Below are 22,622 nucleotides of genomic sequence, written 5' to 3'. Positions count from 1 at the left end.
CAGAAAGTAGGTAGGCGGAGTAGACAGAATAAAATGCTGGGTAAAAGGCAGGGGGCAGACGCTTCAGGCAGTCGCCATAGTGAGTCGCCATGCCTCTCCTCTCCGAGATGGACACATGTTAAGATCTCTCCTGGTAAGCCACACCTCGTGGTGCTACACAGATTACTAAATATGGGTTAAAGGAAGATGTGAGAATTAGCCAATAAGAGGCTAAAATTATGGGCCAGGCAATGTTTTAAAAGAATACAGTTTCCGTGTAATTATTTTTGGGTAAAGCTAGCCGGTGGCGGGACACAGCCTGCCGCTCCATCTACAGTAAAGACTGCTAAACTTTTCCAGGAAGAAACACCGTGTTCCCAGGGAACTCCTGCAACTCATAAATATCTTCAATAATGTAGCAGGATTCAAGATTAACTAAAAAAAATCAGTAGCCCTCCTGTACACAGATGATAAATGGGCTAAGTAAGAGAAACATCACCCTTCACAATAGCCACAAATAACATAAAATATCTCGGAGTAACTCTAACCAGACAAGCAGAAGACCCGTATGAAAAGAACTTTAAGTCTTTGAAGAAAGAAATTGAAGATGACACCAGAAAATGGAAAGATTTCCTATGCTCTTGGGTAAGTAGAATTAACATAGTAAAAATGGCAGTCTTACCAAAAGCAATCTACAGATTCAATGCAATGCCCAGCAAAATTCTTCACAAACCTCAAAAGAATAATACTCAATTTCGTATGGAAAAGCAAAAGCCCCAGGATAGCCAGAACAATTCTGTACAATAAAGGAACTTCTGGAGGCATCACCATCCCTGACTTCAAACTCTACTACAGAACTACAGCAATGAAAACAGCCTTGAATTGGCATAAAAACAGGCAGGAGGACCAATGGAACCGAATCAAAGACCCAGATATCAATCTATACACCTATGAACACCTGATTTTTTACAAAGAAGCAAAAAAAAAATATAAAATGAAGAAAAAAAAGCATATTTAACAAATGGTGCTGGCATAACTGGATATGAACATGTAGAAGAATAAAAACAGATCTGTATCTATTACCATGCACAAAACTCAAGTCCAAATGGATCAAAGACCTCAACATAAAGCCAACCACACTGAACCTCATAGAAGAGAAAGTAGGAAGTGCACTTGAACGCATTGGCACAGGAGATCACTTCCTAAGTATAACCCCAGTAGCACAGACACTGAGAGAAACAATTAATAAATGGGACCTCCCGAAACTGAGAAGCTTCTGTAAAGCAAAGGACACAGTCAACAAGACAAAATGGCAGCCTACAGAATGGGAAAAAATCTTCACTAACCCAACATCACACAGAGGTCTGATCTCCAAAATATACAAAGAACTCAAGAAATTGGTCATCAAAAGAACAAATAATCCAATAAAACTGGGGTAAAGACCTAAACAGAGAACTCTCAACAGAGAAATCTCAAATGGCTGAAAGATACTTAAGGAAATGTTCAACAACCTTAGCCATCAGAGAAATGCAAATCAAAACAATTCTAAGATTCCTTTTTATACCTGTAAGAATGGCAAAAAAAAAACCAAAACCAAAACCCACTGATGACACCTTATGCTAGAGAGGATACGGGGTAAAGGGAACACTCCTCCATTGCTGATGGGAGTGCAAACTGGTACAGCAGCTTTGGAAATCAGTGATTTCTCAGCAAATTAGGAAACAACCTACCTCAAGATCCAGCAATACCACTCTTGGGTATATACCCAAAAGATTCTCAATCGTACCATAAGGACTTGTGCTCAACTATGTTCAAAGAAGCATTGTTTGTTATAGCCAGAACCTGGAAAGTACCTAAATGCCCCTTGACTAGAGAATGAGTAAGTAAAATATGATATATTTACACAATGAGTACTACACAGCAGAAAAATATAATAACATTTTGAAATTTGCGGGCAAATGAATGGAGCTAGAAAACATCATATTGAGTGAGGTAACCCAGACCCAGAAAGCTAAATATCATATGTACTCACTCATAACTGGCTTATAAGACATAAAACAAAGAAAACCAGCCTACAAATCACAATCCCAGAGACCCTAGACAACAAAGAGGATTTTAAGAGAGACATACATGGATCTAATTTACATGGGAAGTAGAAAAAGACAAGATCTCCTGAGTAAATTAGGAGCATGGGAGACGGTAGAAGGGGAGGAAAGAGGAAGGGAGGGAGTGGAGAAAAAATGTAAAGCTCAATAAAAACAATAAGAGTTAGTTAGTAATAAGCCTGAGCAATAGGCTTTATAGGTTTATCATTAATATCAGCCTCTGTGTGTTTCTTTGGGACTGAGCAGGACAGAAACTTCTGTCTACACACCCTTGTTTTTATTCTAGCCTTGCTAGTTAGTAGCATGATCTTGAAGAAACTTGATTCCTTCTCGTGACCTCTGGATGTCTTGTCATCTGAAGAGTCAGAACTAAACAGTCTCTGAGGACCTTTTGGGATCTCCTGTTCCAGAAATCCCACATTCTATGGCATTTACTCCCTTCTGCCTTGGCTGGTTGCTCTTGATAATGGGATTCACCAGCCAAGAAGAAATAGTACATTCATTGTCCTCATCCAGAAAAGGGGTGAGGAGGTGGAAAATATAAAAAAAAAAACACTAAAGAAATGGTACATATATTAAATAAAATAAGGTTTTCTTAAGTTTTACTTTTATATTATTGTAAATTCAATATTTAGAATTTCAGTTATTTTGGTCTAACTCTTACGAATAACATTAAAATTTCTTTTAAAAAAATGTATCTATGGGTATTGCCTGCATGCATGTATATGCACCACATGCATGTCTAGAGATCAGAACAGGGAGTCAGAACCCCTGGAACTGGAGTTATAGATGGGTGTGAGCTGCCATGTGGGTGCTGGGAATTGAACTCAGGACCTCTGGAAGAGCAGCCAGTGCTCTTGACTACTGAACCATCTCTCCAGCCCTAAAGTTAGAATTTTTTGTGCTCATTTCCTATTTCAACAGTGCATTTCTGAAAACAACATTTGGAAATGAGTTAGAAGTTTTAAAACAAAGTAGATTAAACAAGTTTTCAAAGTTATAGCCCAACACTGCAGCTAAATAATTTAAGTGAACTGTATCAAAATATCTATCCCTATTAGTGGCCACATGGTGCATAATATTGAGGCTAAATTCAAAAACATAATTTAAAGAATTAAATTTTAATTTGTTCAATTGATAGTATGTAACCTTGCTAATAAGGAGGCAGAGCCATCAAGAAGGGTCCAAGCCAAGCATGGCCTACAATCCCAGCACTTGAAAAGCTGAGGCAGTCAATCTGAGCTCAAGACCAGCCTCTGGTACATGGTTGTCAAACCCAAATTAAGAAAAGGTTTACAAAGGAAGTCTGGCTGAGAGAATAAAAAAGCAGGTATTCCATGGTAGAGGCTGGATGAGTAAACAGAACAGAAACAGAGGCATCACTTAACACTGCGGGCTGCAGTGGTCAAGAGGAAGAGGAAACAGGTTCAGGGGAAGCAGAAGCAGATTTTCTTCAGAAATTCAGGTAGACACCACTGGAGACCCAGACACCTTCCAGTGGGCAGCGAGGCTTTGGGCAATGACTAAATGTCTGGGAAGACGCTGATCTATGAGAACGACATTAAAAACAGGACAGGTTCATCCTAGGTAAGGCTGAAGACTGCAGGGCTCATCCTAACTGGAGCAGAGGGGCAGGACCAGAACTCAGCCCAGGGGACGGAGGCTCCCCCAGAGCACGGATGTCATACTGGAGTGGTGTGTGTGCACTGAACTTGATGGTGCAGTCAGAGGCCTGGGCACGACTGCAGAAGCTGAGGTGGGGACCGGGTCCTCTTGACACTTAGTAGCATAACTAAAGTACTATTTCCAAATGTCCCATCCTATTGATGAGTTAAAGCACAGCCTGCTTTTCCTCTCTGTGCCTTTAGAAATGGCCACTTAAAAATGGGTCTGCCAGTTTATGTATTTATTTGCTGGTTTTGATTTCTTAATAATTTCTTGCTCTTTTTTTGTATTTGTTTTTACAGCCTGACCACAGTTTCACTTCCTTCGTCTCCTGCACATATCCCCCATCCCACCATTCCACTCTTCCATTTCTCTTTGGAAAAAGCAGCCTCCCATGGATATCAATCAGCCATGGTATATCAAGTTGGGGCTCCTCCCCCCCCCCATTTTTTTTGACACAGGGTTTCTCTGTGTAACAGCTCTGGTTGTCCTGGAACTCACTCTGTAGACCAGGCTGTCCTTGAACTCACAGAGATCTTTCTGACTCTGCCTCCCGAGTGCTGGGATTAAAGGTGTGCACCACCACCGCCTGGCTAGGGTGCCATTTTTTACAGGCATCAGCTATGGGGAAAGCACCATCTAGTAGGACTGTGACTTTATGTGCACACAAGAGAGCGTGTTACACACGTGTGAGCACGGAGAGGCTCTGAATAAAGAAGCCTGGCCATGCTTGGTTTCATAAAATCAACTCTGCCTTCTTCTTGGTGTTTTCCATTTTGTTGCTGACCGATAAAAAGTTTTCTTAGCTTAGTCCTGGCCTAATGGTCAGTGCTTTGGGGTCTCTGCCACAGGCAGTATTTTCTTTTTCTTTCTTTCTTTTTTAATATTTATTTATTATGTATACAATATTCTGTCTGTGTGTGTGTCTGCAGGCCAGAAGAGGGCACCAGACGTCATTACAGATGGTTGTGAGCCACCATGTGGTTGCCAGGAATTGAACTCAGGACCTTTGGAAGAGCGGGCAATGCTCTTAACCTCTGAGCCATCTCTCCAGTTCCCACAGGCAGTATTTTCATACCGTGTTTTAGCCTTTGCAGGAGAGTGAGGGAGAAGAACACTCAGGTCCTGCTTCACTTGTAGCCTTTGACCCCGTCTGCTGAAACATTCACATCCATCCTATTCTCCCTTTTCAGGTATTGTGTTCCGTGCAGGATTTGATTAAAAAGCAATGCTTAAAATAGTGCTTTAAATGACTTCTAGTTCACCGTTGAAGGCTGTGAGATATGTGCATTGAATCAATAACAAAACTAAAATCTAAGACTGAGACCCTGACTCCTAGTGCAGATCCTGGAGATGTGACCACACCATAGGCTCTGTGGCTCCAGAATCCTCAGAATAACTACCTATAACTGGATGTTTAACCAGCCTCAAGATTTTCAAGGATTCAAGAAGACAGCTTAATACAAATGCCACTTACCACTAGATACAAAAATCTAGTTCTATCTCTGGTCCAAAATTAAAGTTAGACGGAACTTTGGAATCTACTCTGACAATTCAACCATCATTATTGCCGTCCTTCACTTGGGAGAATCACAAGTCCTCTATGAATAGCAACAAGGGGGTGTGGGAGCAGGGAATCTCAAGTTATAGTTGGGAGCTATCCAAAGCTGCTGGGGTGGGAATTTGGGACCAGACTGCTTCTACCTCTCAGTCTGTGGGTTTTGGCAGGTAACACTAGACTTAATCTATGCTGGCTGCTAGGGGGTGAGGGGGAGCGTCTCGTATAAATAGACAGAGCAGGAAGAAGGATCAAGGTTTTGAATGGAGAAAGGGGTCATGTTTTTCCCAGTCACCTTTTCCTCCTCCAGAGTCTGGACTTCCTTGAAGGTCAGGGCTGGGGCCTGTTCCAGGACAATGCAGTAAGTTCTATGAAGATTTATGGAGTTTATATTCAACTCAAGACCTGTTCTTGGGGGTGACTAGACCCAGTTGTAAACAAGAAAATAAGCCAAAGACTTACAAAGGAGATGTGCTACTTTAGAAGGACTTAGAATAACAGTTTCCAGAAAAGACACAAGCATTTCAGATCGGGCTGAAAACTGGTCTGGATGTTTATTTTCCTCATTGTCTCAGTGGAAAAAAAATGGGTGGGTGATTGAGACAGCAGCCTCCACCTCTGGGCTGGGGCCTGGGTCAGTCCCCACCCTGTTCTTTGCTTTGCTCCTCAGCAGCTGGTTGCAGTCTGGGAGATGCTGTCTCTCACCTCCCACACTGGCTCTCAGTTTCCAAGAAGGTCCCAAGAGAAGCTGGGAGTCTGAGCTCAGAGAAACAAAACAGGGAAGAGAAGGTCTCCCAGGGATGAGGGAAGGAAGACTTCTCTTCCCACCCTATTCCACGCCCAGCTGGCCACACTCCCACCTACTTTTAGCACCGGGTGGCAGGGGAGGACAAGGTAGTCAGAAACATTTGTGGGGACAGCCGCTCTCCCAGGGCTCTCTGCTGCCCAGCAGGAACAGGAGATCTAGAGAGGAGTGAGCTGTTTGAAGACCCCTCAGTTTGAAGACATTTGTCTGCAGGATGCTGTCTATTTTCCCAAATCATTTGTATGAGTTTTGTCTGACCCCAGATGGAATCCAAGACTTGAAATATCCTGCTGGGTAGTTGGGAAACTCAAGGATTACTAGAGGTTTAAATATTTATAAAACATTTCTGGGGACAGTCTCATCAATTTTATAGTAGAGAAAGGCTGGAGGAGGAGATAAAAAGCAGCTGAAACTCTGGGGATTTCATCCCCAGAATTAGGCTAAGGACTGCCACAGAACTCCTGCCAAGGAGTAAAGAAGAGAAAAGCTAATCCCATGGAGAGGATACGGAGGAGCTTTGGCCTTATTTCAAGATCTTTACCAGTTACAAAATGGGGCTTTGGTGACCTAAACTCCCCGAGCTCAAATTCATTCATAGTGGTTTGCTGGCTACTCAGAAAGAGCACGTTGGTCTGCTAATTTAGCTGTCGGAGGCTGTTTATGGATAAAAGCATTGCACCGGCAGAGTCATCTGCTCCCAGTGACTTAGAAACGCCCTGCTGCTCCTCCTTCTGGCTGGCTACTTTGTAACTTAGAAGCGGCTATGCTAGACCTGTCTGTGAAGAGATTAGAAACCAGGAGTTAGCAAACGCAGCCTGAGGATGCCTCAAAGCCCTGAAGCTCAACCCCAGCACCCCTACTTTCAGGCCAGGCTGCTCAATGATCCTAAAGCTCCCCGTCCCCGCTTGTGCAATTGGTATAGCGCCGGTTGCCGCTTCCCCCCCCCCCCCACCTCAGTTTCAAGTGAGACTACGGAAGGGCTTGCTGACAGGAACACTCTCTAAAAATGGTAGATACTAAGTCACACTCTGTTTATCTTGCTCTATAGATATAGAAAACACCTTACTTTACATCTTTGTCCTCACTGTATGGAAAGCAGCACCTGGCAGCTACTGTCCCTACTATTTCCTGTATCATCTGGGGTAACCCTTCCCAACAACCCTGGGAGGCTTCATTTCCATCTTCCAGATGATAAAACCTTAAGAGGTGAAGTTATGTATTTGACGTCAAACAGCAAATAAACCGAAGCCCTAGGTTCCAGCCAGATTCCGTAGTGGCTCTGTGGGTCCTGGACAGCAACTGAGAAGGGAGGGATGGAGGGAGGGGACACAGGACTCAAAGGGGTGAGGGCTTTCTTTCCTAACACTGGCGGATTTCTCAGCACATGAATAATTCATCCAAGCTTTCTGCTGAACGCTGGTTCTTTTTGTCTGTGGTACATCTGGTCAGGGACAGCTGCCCACGAACGGCCACCAGCGTGAGGACCCAGCCGAGTCTACTAGTAAACAAAGCTCAGAGTGGTTATCTGCTTCCTTATGTGAAGTTTTGAAGGTAATTTTGATTCATAGAGGGAAGGGGAATTTAATTTTGTATATACATACACAAAACAAAAATGGACCCTACATGCAATATGAAATCTTTCTGGCATTTATTCTTTTCTTCCTGGAGTATTCTTCCGGGTTTTCTTTTGGGAGGCTGATCTCATGTGAAGACTCAGACTCAGCTTCACTGCTGGTCCCGCTTGATCACTCAGGCTCCACGCTACACATTTTTGGCTGGAAAATGTGAGGAACTGCAGGGTAGCATTAGAAATAAGAATCTGGGGGTGGCACGAAAGTTGAAGAAAGAAAAGGACAGACTCCATCGGCTGGAGAAGCTCTTCCAGATGAACGAGAAAACCAGAAGCGTTCAGTGGATCCCATTACAGCCCTTGAGGGAAGGGGGCAGACAAAGGAAAAGGGGTGTCTGCCCGAAGAAGGCGCCCACGCGGAGGGATTTGTTCAGGGTCAGGCAGCAAGCAGGTGACCCGACATGGGGTACAGCGTGCACAGTTCTGGGGACCACGCAGATGGAGTGCAGCCAGAGACCTGCGGTTTGCCTGACGGCTCACAGAGAAGCAGAAACGCTCCCAAGGAGACAAAGCTGGGGCTCAGGCAACCCTTGCTCACCCAGTCCCAGAGAGAGGATCGGAACCAGACATCCTCCCCTCATCCTACAGGCACGCCGATGAAATCGGTCGCTGGACTGAAGCCCTGGAAGTCATTACAGAGATTACGGGAACGAGTTGAGGTATAAGGAGCGGCACCTGAGACAGTTGTGAAACCTGACATGGCAGGGTCAGCAGGGCCTGCAGTCTCTTACACACCGCCAACGGGGAAAAGCTGTCTAGTTCTACCATATACTCCTATTCCAGGAGTTCAGGAGCAGAGAGACGGACTATCCTTTATAATGTGGAGTCAACCCTAGCATAAATGCGAATCCTGGATGGGTCACTTTCTAGCTATGTGACCATGGGTCGATTACTGCTACCTAAAAAAATAAATGTTAATTTTTAGTAGGATTTATTTATCTGAAAGCACTACCCGGAGGTAAACGGAGGTGGATGTGGTGGCACACAGCTGTCATCTGACCACTTGGGAGGCCGAGGCAGGAAGGGCTGTGAGTTCAAGGCTACCATGGTTTACAAAGCAAGATAACATGAGAAAGATAGAAAAAGAGAGAAGGAAATAGGAAGGTGGGGGTAGAGGGAGGAAATGTGAAGGAAGCATGAGGGAGAAAGAGAGAGAGGTGGGCAGGGAGGGGAACACAAGAAAAGGAAGACAACAGAAGTAAAGAGATTTAATGATACAGGGTTGAGCAAACAGTGGCTAGTCGGATGATGACTTTTCCTTCCCGCCAGGCCCCAGCTTTCATCTACAAACACTTCCTGGGTTTTCTGGGTATAATCCACTTAACTTCTGAAGGGTTGGTGAAATGGTTTAGCAGGTGAAATGCTTGCCATGCTAGCCCAGTGATGTGAGTTGGATTCCCAGAATCCACATAGAGGTAGAAGGAAAGAACCAACTCAAAGTTGGCATGTGCCCTCCCCCACAACAATAATAAGTTAAAAAGAAAAAAACTTAATTAGAACGTAACTCATTTGAGCTTGCAGCACATCAGAGACTCCTGTGAGAAGGGAGAGAAGCTATTGCTTTTCTTATAACGGTCTCAAAAAGAACCTCGACCCTATCCGAGACAACTCTGATTCTGCAATGAAATCACTAGCTATCTAATAAAATAATCTCCCTTCAAAAGGAAGCTAAATGGAGGTGTGGCAGCCATGTCTGCCATCCCAGCACTTGGGAGGCTGAGGCCAGGTAGGGTGACAGAATAAGTATCTGTGTCAAAATAACAATGATGACCACTAGAAACTAGAGTTGAGCATGGTGGCACCTGCCTGATCCCAGCACTCGGGAGCTGAGTCAGGGGGGTCTGAGAGCCGGAGGCTGGCGGGGCTGGAGAGTAAAGTCAAGGCCAACTTAGGCCATGTCTTGAGATCCTGTTTCAGACAAGACAAAACAAAACTTAAGGAATAAGGGAATATATCTTTTATTTTACTTTTCATTTCCATTCTCTTTTTGAGACGGTCTTGCTATGATTAGCCTGTGAGAACTTGAATTCTCGATATAGACCAGGCTGACCTTTAACTCCGTCTTCCTGCCTGTCTCCCAGGTGCTAGTCTTATACCACTATGCCTGGTGTTAAGGGAATTTATTATTATTAATGAACAAACACTTAAAAAGTTAGACAAAGCTGATGATGACAAAATAGTCAACTTATCTGTCATCTGGGGTAGGAGGGTCATCTGTGTATGTGTTAAATAAATAAAATCTGTTCATTGGTTAAATAAAGAAACTGCCTTGGCTTTTTGATAGGGCAGAAAACTAGGTAAGGCGGAGTAGACAGAACGGGATGCTGGGTTAGAAAGGAGAGTCAGGTAGACGCCATGAAGCTCTGGCCCAAGACGGACGTAGGTTAGAATCTTCCCGGTAAGCCATGACATTGTGGTGATACACAATTACTAGATATGGGTTAATTGAGATGTGAGAGTTAGCCAAGAAGAGGCTATAGATATGATGGGCCAGGCTGGCCCTGCGGGAGCCGGGCGGGACGAAGAGCAGGCTGCCTGCTTCATCATTACGGTCATCCTTGAGACATTGCCTACTCTCATCCCTTACTCACTGATAAGATTGGGGCGCTCAATAGTGCCATCCACTTATCATTCCTTTATATTCGGAGTCTTTACATGCCCCTCCTTCTAGTTATTTCTGATGATATAACATGCTACTATGAATTAAGGTCACCCCCAAACACTACAAAAACCAGAATTTATTATTCCCACCCAAGTGTTTCAGGTGTGGAGGTCAGAGGACAAATTTTCAGGTGTTTCCTACCGTTTGTCTGACACAGGGATGCTCGCCGGCCTAGAACTTTGCCAAGTAGCCTAGACTACCTGGCCCACAAGCTGCAGTGATCCTCCTGTCTCAGCCTCTTATCTAGGCATTGCTGAAGTTATAGGCATGCTCCATCATACATGGCTTTTCCATGTGGGTTGGGGGGGTCTAAAAATGGGTTTTACACTTGCAAAGTAAACATTTTACCAACTAAGATATCTTCCCAGCCCAGAAATCCATAAGATTTTCACATACCAATAAAAAATAACTAATAATAATCTTATTGAGAAAGAAATTATAAAAGCAATCTCATTCATGATCAATATAAACCCTACAAAACAGCACCAAAGACTCTAAAGATAAAAAACACAGGACATCTTAAATGAAAATTTAAAGAACACCTATGAAGAAACTGAAGAGGACACACAAAAATACAAGTATTCCCCTATTCAAAGCTTGGAAGAATTAATAGCTAAAATATTGATACTACCTATGAAATTCCCATTCAAATACCAATGACATTCTTTACCAAACTAGAAAAATAATCTTAAATAGTCAAAGCCATCTTGGAAAAAAATAAAAAAGGACAAATGTAGACATTATAGTACCAGATCTCACGTTATATTTCAGATTCAAAGTAACCAAAATGACATGATACTGGCATAAAAACAGATGAGCAGACCAATGGAACAGATCAGAAATCCCAGAACCAGCTGGGCGGTGGTGGCACACGCCTTTAATCCCAGCACTCGGGAGGCAGAGGCAGGCGGATCTCTGTGAGTTCGAGGCCAGCCTGGTCTACAAGAGCTAGCTCCAGGACAGGCTCAAAAAAAAAAAAAAAAAAGCTGCAGAGAAACCCTGTCTCGAAAAACCAAAAAAAAAAAAAAAAAAAAAAAAAAAAAAAAAAAAAAAAAAAAAAAAAAAATCCCAGAACCAAACCCATATCTTTACACACCTAATTGGCAGCAAAGGCACCAACAGTATATACTAGAGAGAGGACAGCCTCCTTGGGAGCTGGTACTGGGGACTGGATGTTCACAGACAGGAGACTGTGACTTGACTTTTACTTCAAATGTAACCAAAAGGTTTCTGTATAGCAGTGGGAACAGCGAACAGAATGAACAACCCAAGGATGAGAGAAAACAGGGTTGGGGAGATGGCGCATTCAGTGAAGTTGTTTGTCTTGCAGGTATGAGTATGAGGACCCGAGTCTGGGTTGACTGCACCCATTTAAAAAGCTGGGTGCATGTCTATCATCTCAGCACGGTACGGGTGTTTCGTCTGCATGTATGTCTGAGCACCATGCCATGCCTGTGGAGACCGGAGGATGGTCTTGAGTTAGAACGCTAGTTAATCAATGGCCATGTGGGTGCTTGAAATGAAACCCAAGTTCTCTGGAAAAGCAACCAGTGCTCTTAACTGCTGAGCCATCTCCCCAATCCTGAACATCATATTTTATGTTTACCTAAAATTACATTATATATATATAAATACATATATATATATATATATATATATGGTCATATGTGTACACATTAGATGAAGTTATGCCACTAGGGTGATACTGCTTCCCCCTAAGATCCATAGTTTATTTGACAAAGACTCAGTACCAAGCATAAGAAACCCTGGGTCCAACTGTTGGTCAGGAGTCCAGAAACTCATAAAACAATATACGTGATTGCCATTGCCCTTGTCTACCTCCTAGAATTTGAAGATAAGCCCTTATTCTGAAGACTCCATATGCTTTACATATAGAACTTAGGAGAATTGAGCCAGAGGAGACCTGGCAGCCTCCTGCCCAAGGACTGGCTTTTATAGTACCAGAAGGTGCTATACATGCTGCCAAGGGGTAAAACAATCAATAGTTGTGGCAGTTTGAACGTAACCGTAATTGGTCCCCATAAGCTCATAGGGAGGGACACTGTCAATAGGACAAATGGCAGTCTACAGAATGTGTAAAGATCTTCACCAACCCCACATCTGACAGAGGGCCAATTTCAAAAAATCAACAAACCAAAGAATCCAATTTAAGAAATGGGGTACAGATTTAAACAGAGAATTCTCTACAGAAGAATCTCAAATGGCGGAGAAACATGTAAGAAGGAAATGTTTAACGTGCTTAGCCATCAGGGAAATGCAAATCAAAACGACTCTGGGATTCTAACTTACAGATGTTAGAATGGCTAGGACCAAAACCACAAGTACCTGCTCATGCTGGGGAGAATGTGGAACAAGGGGAACACTCGTCCATTGCTGGTGGAAGTGCAAACTTGCACAGACACTGTGGAAGTCAGTGTGGTGGTTTCGCAGAAAACTGGGCATCAACCTACCACAAGACCTAGCTATACTGTAAAGGGTACACACTCATACCACAAGGACACTTGTTCAAATATGTTCACAGCAGTTTTATTTGTAATAGCCAGAACCTGGAGACAACCTCTATGTCCCTCAAATGAGGAATGGATAAAGAAAATGTGGTACATTCACACAGCGGAATATTACCCAGCTGTTAAAAATGAGGACACTAGGAAATTTGAAGGTAAATGTACGGCGCTAGAAAAAAATCATCCTGGGTGAGGTAACCCAGACTGAGAAAGATAAACATGTTATGTACTCAGTCTTAAGTGGACATTAACTGTAAAATAAAGGATAATCATGCTGCAGTTCACAGCCACAGAGAGGCTAGGTGACAAAGAGGGTTTGTGGGGGACACGCTGATCTCCCTGGGAAGGGGAGAGAGAAGAGATGTCTGAGTGAACTGAGGGCATGTGGGGAACATGAGTGATCATGTTGGTGGGGAATAAAGGAGGGGAGAACACTTTAAGAGAGCTGGAAATGCGGGGGCATGTCGAGGTCAGGTCAAAAATCTGGCACAGTGGACTTTCCCAGGAATCTGCAAGAAGTCTCGTGGGAGACCTGGCCTTTCCTAAACAGAAATGGAGGAGGAGTGGGTTGGGGGTAGAGGGTGGGTGGGGAGAGGGACTGGGAGGATAGGAGGGAGGGAAAACTGCAGCCGGGATGCAAAATAAATAAACAAATAAATTTATCTGTCTGTCTCTCTATCATTTATTTAAAAAAAAAAAAAAGAAAGACTTGCCATGGTCATGGTGTCTCTTCGCAGCAACAGAAATCCTAACAAGACGACAGTCCTATCCAGATATGACAGGTAAGGTGTCCCCAAAGGTTCAGTACTGGCACTTATGTCCTGAGGGCAATTCACAGCTAATTGTTATGTCTAATTGGACAGAAAGGCCACTCACTGAGAGTGAATTCATGCTTAGTGCTGTGAACCTAGTCAACGACGAATGCCTGGTGAGGCCGCAGAACCCAGAGACCTTAACGCGGCCACTTTCCCAACTACAAACTTAACCGCATTCTAAGTGCCCATCCTCTTACTCACAGGTAATTTCTTTTCATGGTAAACAGAGCCCACTGTAGAAAACCATGACTTTTCAAAACGGAGAGAAACAACTGACTGGGGTACCCACCCCCAGGAGATACACCCCTCACCCTCTACCCTTCCCACAGATCCATGGCCCCCTTTGCTTTCATTACCGTTACGTGTGCATGTGTAAACATAAGCACAGCTTGCTCACACGTGTATATTTTTAGGGCTGACCACTCAGATAACCAACCAGGGAGCTCATCTCTGGGGAAGACCGATTCTTCCTGCGGTCATTATTTACCTGTTGTTTTCACTTAGGGTTGGGGCCTCAAGAGAGTTCCCCATCCACGCTGGCATGTCCACCATGTGTTATAACTATGCAGGTCTTGTTTAGGTGACCGTATGGCTGAGGTTTCATGGGTGCAGCTTTCCTGACATAAGAAGATATTATCTTGAAGCAGATTTCTGGTTTCTGGCTCTTGCCATTTTTCTACCCCACTTCTTCTGTGATGTTCGCTGAGCCTTGGGTATGTGGATTGTTTCTTGAGGCAGAACTTGTCTTGAGGGTGTGTGTGCGTGTGTGTGTGTGCATGTGCATGCATGTGCATGTATGAGTGCGTGTGCATGTGTGTGAATTTCCCTTCCCTCATGCTGCCATTTCATAGGTCCACAGCTAGGTTAGCAAGCTGTGAGCTTCCAGAAGACTCTCCTCTCCCTGGGTCTTACTTCCCATAGCTGTGCTTTGATTACGGACGCTCAGGGTTGACTGGAGCTTTTGTCCCTGGCCTTGCTTTGATGTTTGAGACAGGTCTAGCTCTTGTCCCCAAGGTGGCCTCAAACTCATGTTATCTTCCTACCTTAATTTCTTGAGTGCTCAGATTAAAGACATGAGCCACTATGCCCAAATAAGTTTTTTTTTTTTTTTTCGAGACAAGATTTCACTGCAGTTTTGGAGCCTGTCCTGGAACTAGCTCTTGTAGACCAGGCTGGGCTCCATCTCACAGAGATCTGCCTGTCTCTGCCTCCCGAGTGCTGGGATTAAAGGCCACCACCCATCCCAAATGTTTTTTTCCCTCTGTGTGTGTATGCTTGTGAATATGCAAATAAATGTGTCCATTGCACACGTGGAGACCAGCATTTGCTGTTAGGTGTCTTCCTTAGTCCCTCTCTACCTTATTTTCTGAGATAGGACCCCTCATGGATTTAGCTAGGCTGGTTAGTGAGCAAGCTTCAGGGATCTGCCACCCCTCTTTCTTTTTCTCTCCTCTCTCCCCCCCCCCTCTGTAGCATTTATTGCTACACCAGCTTCTTATGTGGATACAGTGAACTCACTTAATGCTTGCTCGGAACTTACTGACCAAACTATCTTCTGATCTCCCCAGACCCTTGGTGTTTGTTCTGTGAGCTGTTTCCCAGTTTTCTGAACAAGGACCTCACTAACTGTGCCCTGGACTGTAATGGGCTTGCCACACCTTTCTAACTTCTGGCTTTTATTCCATTCTTCCAAATTATAAATCAGCCCAAGCCACAGTGAGATCCTCAGCATTATCTCCATGTTTCTCTGAGAAGACCTGGCATGGTATTCTACATTTAATTATTTGGTATGAGCAATTACTGTTTTTGGTAACAGTGCATGTTTTAGCACCCACTGCAAACAGGTGTTTGGTATTTAGACATTTAAATCGTTAACATTTCAAATTACATGGTAATGGTTTGGAACTATATAATAAACTAGCAAAATATTCATTACCTGACAATTCAGTGATGTAAACATAACCTCACATCTTCTTGAATGAGTGGTAGCACATGAAAGGATAGCACTATCTTCCATGATTTATGAGTAATAAACTTGAATTATCACCTGTGTATTATTTACTTAAAGAATGGGTTATCATTTTGGAGTCTTTACTTGTGCTCACATGAAGCATCAGAACCTCTAGATTATTTTTAGATCTGTGTAAACTGCACTCATTTTGTAGAAAAAAGGGTAAAGGCTGGGATACAGCTGAGTAGCAGAGTTCCTACCTAGACCCAAAGGGCTTATGCTTAGTTTCCAGAACCATCAAGAATGACAATAAACTAATAATTCCTGTTAGTATGGATGCTACAGGGAGTTTGAGGATGCTACAGGGAGTTTGAGGTCAGGGCACGTTTTTGTGAGCTAGTTATTTTTACCGTGAGTCTCCGAGGCAGAGCTCAGGTTGTCAGTCTCGTGCAGCAGACACCTCGGCGGCGCTGCCTTGCCAGCCCAGTGAATTGCTTTTGACAAGAGATGCGTTCCGTCCTGCTTCCCTACAGTGCAAGTCATTCAAGTGGATCTGGGTCAATCTCCTTTCATATTTTGCTACTGAGGCAAATGCACCGTTTAATGCTAAGAATATTACATGCATGAAGGTGCTCATTGCATTTTACTAAGGGACTGTGACTACAGATACTGCTATAGTGGACATAAAACCTTTGTAATTTAAGAGTCACAATTATGGTTTACATATGTGAGATACTAGTAAGTCCTAAAATTAGTGGGAAGATTTTACAGAAGAAAAGGTATTTACATGTCGATAAAGTAGAGGGCAACAGAAGCGATACTCAGTGCTCACCGTCGGCTGTTACATGTGCATGGATGGGTGTTCACACCCCTCCCGCACATAAAACATAGATAGACAAGTCGAGGTGCTTTTTAAGAAAGGGCTCTCAAAGCTGAAACACAAACTCAGCCTTTCATCCTCTTATCGGTCTTCAAATGGATAGAAAGGAACACAAGACTATGTATCAATCACCACAAAGGATGCCTGAGAAGCAAGGAAGCAAACTGTAAGGTGCTCTGAAAGAGATGGATGATAGCAGACAGAAACGGTCCCGAGAGCGATCAAAGGGCGCTCTTCCCTGGCACGGCTGACAGGTGGAAAGACACAGCGCGCTAAACAGGGCTGGGGGAAATGGTTCAGGGCTGACAGACGGTAGAAGCATGGGAACGCCTGAAATATGGTTAGCCCCTTCATGACCCCGACCTTTCTGGATTCTCCATCGGAGCATCATTAGAACCCGGAGGTCCCTCTAGATGAGGCCAACTCTGTTCCGCTCTCCCCATTTTGTAAACAACTTGTACCAAAAACGAAGCCTTAACCGGAGCTGGCTCTCCCGGCTGGAGGGACCGAGGTCTCAGCAGCGTCCCCTTGGGAAGGGCTGTGTTTGTGCTCATACCTGTGCTCTCCTCGGCCTGGTTGAAGCCGCAGATCTGGCAGATGCTCTGGACCCACTTGTTCATGTCGGCCTCTGTCTCGGCCACCAGGTAGAACGTGCGCTCGCTGGTCTTGATGTCAAACACGAAACTATCCTGCAGCTCTTTCTTGTTGAACGTCAGGCCCGCATCCACCTGCTCGCAGAAGTTCAGGTTGATGATCCGCAGGGGTTTCTTGGAGTGCTCATTCTTGTAGTATTCCAGAACATCTGGGTCGCCACTCATCCGGCCGCTCCGCAGTATAAACCAGCGCTTCTTCCAGGCCTAAATCATCAGAGCCACAGAAAGAAGAGGGAGAAGATGTCATGTTATTTCAAAGCTTTTACCAGGTCCTGGCATATCACAGATTGAGGATGGGTATGACGGGAGGGTAAGGCCTGGAGAGAAAGGCTCAGGTCATCATAGGAGGGACCCACCAGATTGCTCAGTGGATAAAGGTACCCGCCACCGCACCGAATGATCTGATCAATCTCTAGAACCTACGCGGGATGAACGTTATCATCTGACCTCCACATGTGTATCACGACATGTTCCACCGGGTAAATATGTAATTGAGATCACCATATAAAGGAAGCCAGTTGACAGAGGAAGACTGGGAACTTCTGGCCATTGGTTACATGGAACAAAACAAGAGCATCCCCCACAAAAACAAACCCCCAAGACTCAAGCTCTCTGAAGGAGGAAGAAGGAGAGTGCTGTAGTAGGTCACCTAGAAAGAATCCAGACTGTCAAGGTCAGAGGACCTGGGGCCTGTGCTGGCTCCCTAACCACTCCATTCTCACTGTGTCTTCTATCACTAACGTGTGTCCTTAGTTCAGTTCTTTGGGACACAAGGACCTGGCAGTCTCAGCAGGCTGTGATAAAGAACAAGCCCCAAACAACCAGAAACTAAATACAGCTGCAGAGCTTCAGGTGGAGTGTGAGCTCTCCTGCAGATGCATCGCATGACTCTTCAGCTAAGTTGCTTGTTTGTTTGGATCTTATTTATGAAATGGGAATCGTAACCGCCACCATGACCATTTACCCTATTTATCTGTGAGCCTAGCCTTTAACGCCTGAACCATCTCTCCAGCCCAAGAGGGTTATTTTTAAAAACAAACGAGCTCATAGTAGTATGAATGAAAATAATTCATTATCACGATCATCATCACGATTCTCTCGACCCGCAGGAAGCAGAACTAATTCTACAATACTCCACACTCACTCATCCTTGTCCTCAATTTTTTTCAGTGTTCAATTCTCCCAACCCTTCCTTATATTTCTTCGCTTCTTTTTCCATTTCTCCAACCTCCAGCTAAGTTTACTGTTCTGCCTCTTCTACCTGTTCTCACTTGATGACAGTCAGGCAAGGTGGGGTGAGGTAAGAGAGCCCATTGCAGACCGGCTCCCCTGGGCCTTCCGACGGGCCACTCACAATGCCCAACAATCCTGTTGGCCTGGCCGAGGACTTCCTTGTGCTTTTTGGCAACAATCTCTGATCTCTCTTTACACCTCCAAAACCTCTACTCCTTTCTCATTTCGAGAGAAAATGCAATCGCCTTAACCAAAGCACCTGCCTCCGCAGGCACGTTCTGCGGTACTGGAGAATGCAAAGGCTCTCCTGGTAATTTATAGCAGTTTCTTCCCTAGGCACAGGCTCCCTCACTCCCTGGAGCATCGCTTCAGTAACTGTGCCCTCTCCAGGGTCGCTGCTTCATCCTTCCCTGCCAGAGCCATTTCCACCGTCTCAGAAGACAGGTAAAAGGTGTCTGGATTCGACATTCGTCTCTGACGATGGCTCAGCTTTTCAATTCTTCAGTTAAGCTTCAAGCAGTTCCTGTAGTGCTATGTTTACTTGTTCTGTCTCCTCCTATATGACGGCACTTCCATCAGGCTGCTCCCAGCTGTACCTCTGGGATAACGCATCAAAGGCCTGAAGATCCCGGTGATGCTAACTCGCATCTGGGGCTGCCTTTCACAGTGGTCTCTAACAGACACACCTTCACTATATCACCTCCGTTGACAAACTTTCTTCAGTGGGCTCTGGCATCCACACTCAAGTGCCCACTTGGTATTGCTTTTCCAGATCCCAGTGCTGTGTTTTCTTTTTCCTGTTCTCTAAGCCCTAGAGTGTTCCAAAGCTCAGTTCTCAGATGGCCTGCTTCTACTCCCACCATTGGTTCAAAGCCATCTATCTGCTGCAGCTTCCCAGTGTCTGCCCCCAGCATAGCCCCATGAGGAACCTGATCCTCTACCCGGCTCTCCTCCATTATCAAGCATTTCCAAGTCTCTAGTATCTTAAAAACTGAACTCCCAGCCAGGCACAGTGGCTCCCGCTTGCCATCTCAGCATTTGGCTAAGATGGAATGGCTGACATTTACTTGGTCAAGGTAAATATACGTGAGGTCTGATAAACCTTCGATTAAATTAAAATTGAAAACTGAGGTATTACCATATATAATAAAGTTGAGGAAAATAAAAATGAAAGGCATATGATTATAGTCACATAAAAATCTTATCCTGGTCATTGTTTGTGAAACTCTGTATACTTGTATAGATGCATCCAGCAGGTGCTATATACAGCTATATGTACACTGTATATATATATATATATTACATTATACAGTATATATTAAATACCATGGTATGTTATAAAATAGTTTTACTAGGCCAGCTGCTGCTGGAGTTGAAGTACCCCTTCAGTGCCCATCTCTTTGGAAAGAGCTGTCCCTAAATCACTGATGTGCAGGTGTATGCACGAACAAACACAGACACCTCAAGAAGAAGAAAATGAGGTTGGCTGTAGACACTTTAAGAGCTTCCCAGGCTCTTCTTCCAAGGAAGTAGTCCAGACCAATAAACGGCTGCCTGCAAAATGCTGATGTATTCATGGCAGCGGGCAGCGCTGTCTGTCTCTAGCTCACAACCCTCTTCTGCCATAACTGCTCCCCTCTGCCTTTATCCACACAGTGAATACTCATTTAGTGTTTATTATGTTCCAGGCATTCTCCTAGAGCAGTGGTTCTCACCATTCCTAACACTGAAGCCCTTAATACAGTTCCTCAAGTGTGGTGATCCCAACCACAAAAAATTATTACTATTCTTAACTGTAATTTTGCTACTGTCATGAATTGTAATGTAAATATCTGATATGCAGGACACTGGATAAGTGACCCCGGGGAAAGGCTCATCAACCCCTAGCTTGAGAACCACCGTGCTTGATGCTAAAGATGCAGCAAGAACTTTGGATCCCAAACTTTCAATACCTTGGACTTAGGAATTTCTTTCTCCAAATCTGCATTTCAATTAAACAATTGAAATTTTCTTATTTACTTTAAGTCTTTTGAGGCTACTAGGTTCGGTGTGGCCACCAAGTACTTGGCACGGTATAAACATATGGGAACTCAGCAAAGATGTACTGACATTTTTTTTTTCTTTTTTCTTTTCTTTTCTTTCTTTTTTTTTTTTTTTTGGTTTTTCGAGACAGGGTTTCTCTGCAGCTTTTAGAGCCTGTCCTGGAACTAGCTCTTGTAGACCAGGCTGGCCTCGAACTCACAGAGATCCGCCTACCTCTGCCTCCCGAGTGCTGGGATTAAAGGCGTGCACCACCACCGCCCGGCTCTGACATTTTTTTCATTCAATGAGAATATTCATTTATTCATTATAAGGTGTAATTTAAAAGAACAAGTTTTTAAAACAGAAAATAAGAAAGGTGAGCAAGAGGATTACAAAAGAGAGAACAAAGTCAAAGAGTATATAGATTACGATGTGAGCTTCTTAGCTCTGCCCCTTCCATTCTGAGCAGAGTACATGATAAATATTTATGAAGAAGTTTGGGAGCGTTAGCCAAAAATCCCCATGACCCAGATACAAAAAAGTTACTCTCGGAAACAGACACAGAATGCAGAGACAATATGGGACACGAGTCCTGAATATGATGTTAAAAGAAAGTTTCCCAGGACTGTTCTCATATGCACAAAGTCTTGAGAAAATTATGAATTTAAACGCAACTCAATAACCCAAAGAGCCAGGTAACTAAGTGTGGCTTATTATGAGGAGGTAGAGCTGATCGGAAACTAACACATATAATCACCATACAGAAAGGCTAAAACTGAAGTCAAGGTTATATCAATGCAGAAAAGAATACTCTTTCATTTAAAAAAAATTAGAAAATAAGAATATAGTTAAACTTGTAGAATCTGATAAATTGCATTTAAAAAGACCAATAGCTAATATTATAGGTTATAGTGGATTCTGAAAGACCAACAAAGTTGGAAGCAAGACAAAGGCAATCACTTCCAACACCATGCTGGACGTTCTGGTCATGCAACAAAGCAGGAAACACATATAAGAAACATACGGACCAGGAAAACAAGACAAAGACAAAAGATAAGGGGAAAAAACTATCCTGTTTTCAGATAACTTGATTATTTATGCTGAAAACCCAAAAATAACTGCAAAAGACTTCCTAGAACATGGTGGTCACAGGATATAAGACAAGTAAAAAAAATCTATTTGCTTCTAGGTTATTTATTCTTTAGTCTAGCAGTGAATTTGTTGGCACAGGCAATGAAAATATACATTGAAGCTGGCTGGGTAGTTCAGTGGTAAGCGTGAATAAGGCCCTGGGTTCAGCCCTCAGCACTGAAAACAAGGAAAAAGAGAAGAAGAAAACACGCAGGATCATTTATAGGCACCTATTTTAAAAATGAAAAGTCTAACAAAGCATTGTGTATGCAGGACATAAATGTTCCGAAACCAACCATATAGTGCTGACAAAATTAGTCAGAGTAGTCTTAGACGTTTGCACAGACATACCATGTTCACAGACTAGAAGAATCAATAAGCACGTCTTCTAAAATACATATATATATATATATATATATATGTTTACCACAATAATTATAAAAATCTCAGTGAAAGATTTGTTGATGTAGACCAGTTTATTTTGTAGTATAATATATGGAAAGAAAAAAGGATGAAAATGGGTAAACAATTTTTGAACAGAAGATTATAATGGATAGAATCAGGGCACCATATTAATTTTTTTACGTATTTTATGAGTGTTTATATGTCTGTGTAACAGGTGTGTTTGTGTGCGTGGTGCCATTGGAGGCCAGAAGAGGGCAATGGGCACTGGGTACCCTGGCACTGAAGTCGTGGATGCTTGTAAACTACTATGTTGATGCTGGGTTCTCTGAAAGCTCAGCCAGTACTCTGAACCATTAAAGTTATGCCCAGCCCAGTGCGCATATTTCAAGTGTTCTAAATGTTTGTTAGTCTCCAGCAATCAAGACTATATGTGCTGGAGGAAAGCTACAAACATACAAGATGTGAACAAGATAACAGAACAGAGAACTGAGAACTAGATCCAAATGATACAGTCTTAATTTTTATGTATTCCTATTATTACATTTATTTAGGGCGTGGGCATGTGTACCGCAGTGCAAGTGGAGAGGCCAGAGGACGACTTGC

At 43.6% G+C, this 22,622-nt stretch overlaps 1 protein-coding gene across 1 annotated transcript in view; it reads right to left on the bottom strand.

Moving 5' to 3' along the window:
• Gab2 (GRB2 associated binding protein 2) overlaps positions 1-22,622 on the bottom strand; it is a 139,463-nt gene that overhangs the window by 24,170 nt on the left and 92,671 nt on the right. Inside the window, exon 2 of the mRNA XM_038313706.1 lies at positions 17,132-17,432. Within this exon, the coding sequence (XP_038169634.1) occupies positions 17,132-17,432 (301 nt within the window). The remainder of the gene's footprint in view (positions 1-17,131; positions 17,433-22,622) is intronic.

Source organism: Arvicola amphibius, chromosome 12, assembly GCF_903992535.2.
Source record: "Arvicola amphibius chromosome 12, mArvAmp1.2, whole genome shotgun sequence".
Taxonomy (NCBI): Eukaryota; Metazoa; Chordata; class Mammalia; order Rodentia; family Cricetidae; genus Arvicola; species Arvicola amphibius.
The sequence above is the reverse complement of the archived record's forward strand: the minus strand, read 5'-3'. Positions and strand labels throughout refer to the sequence as shown.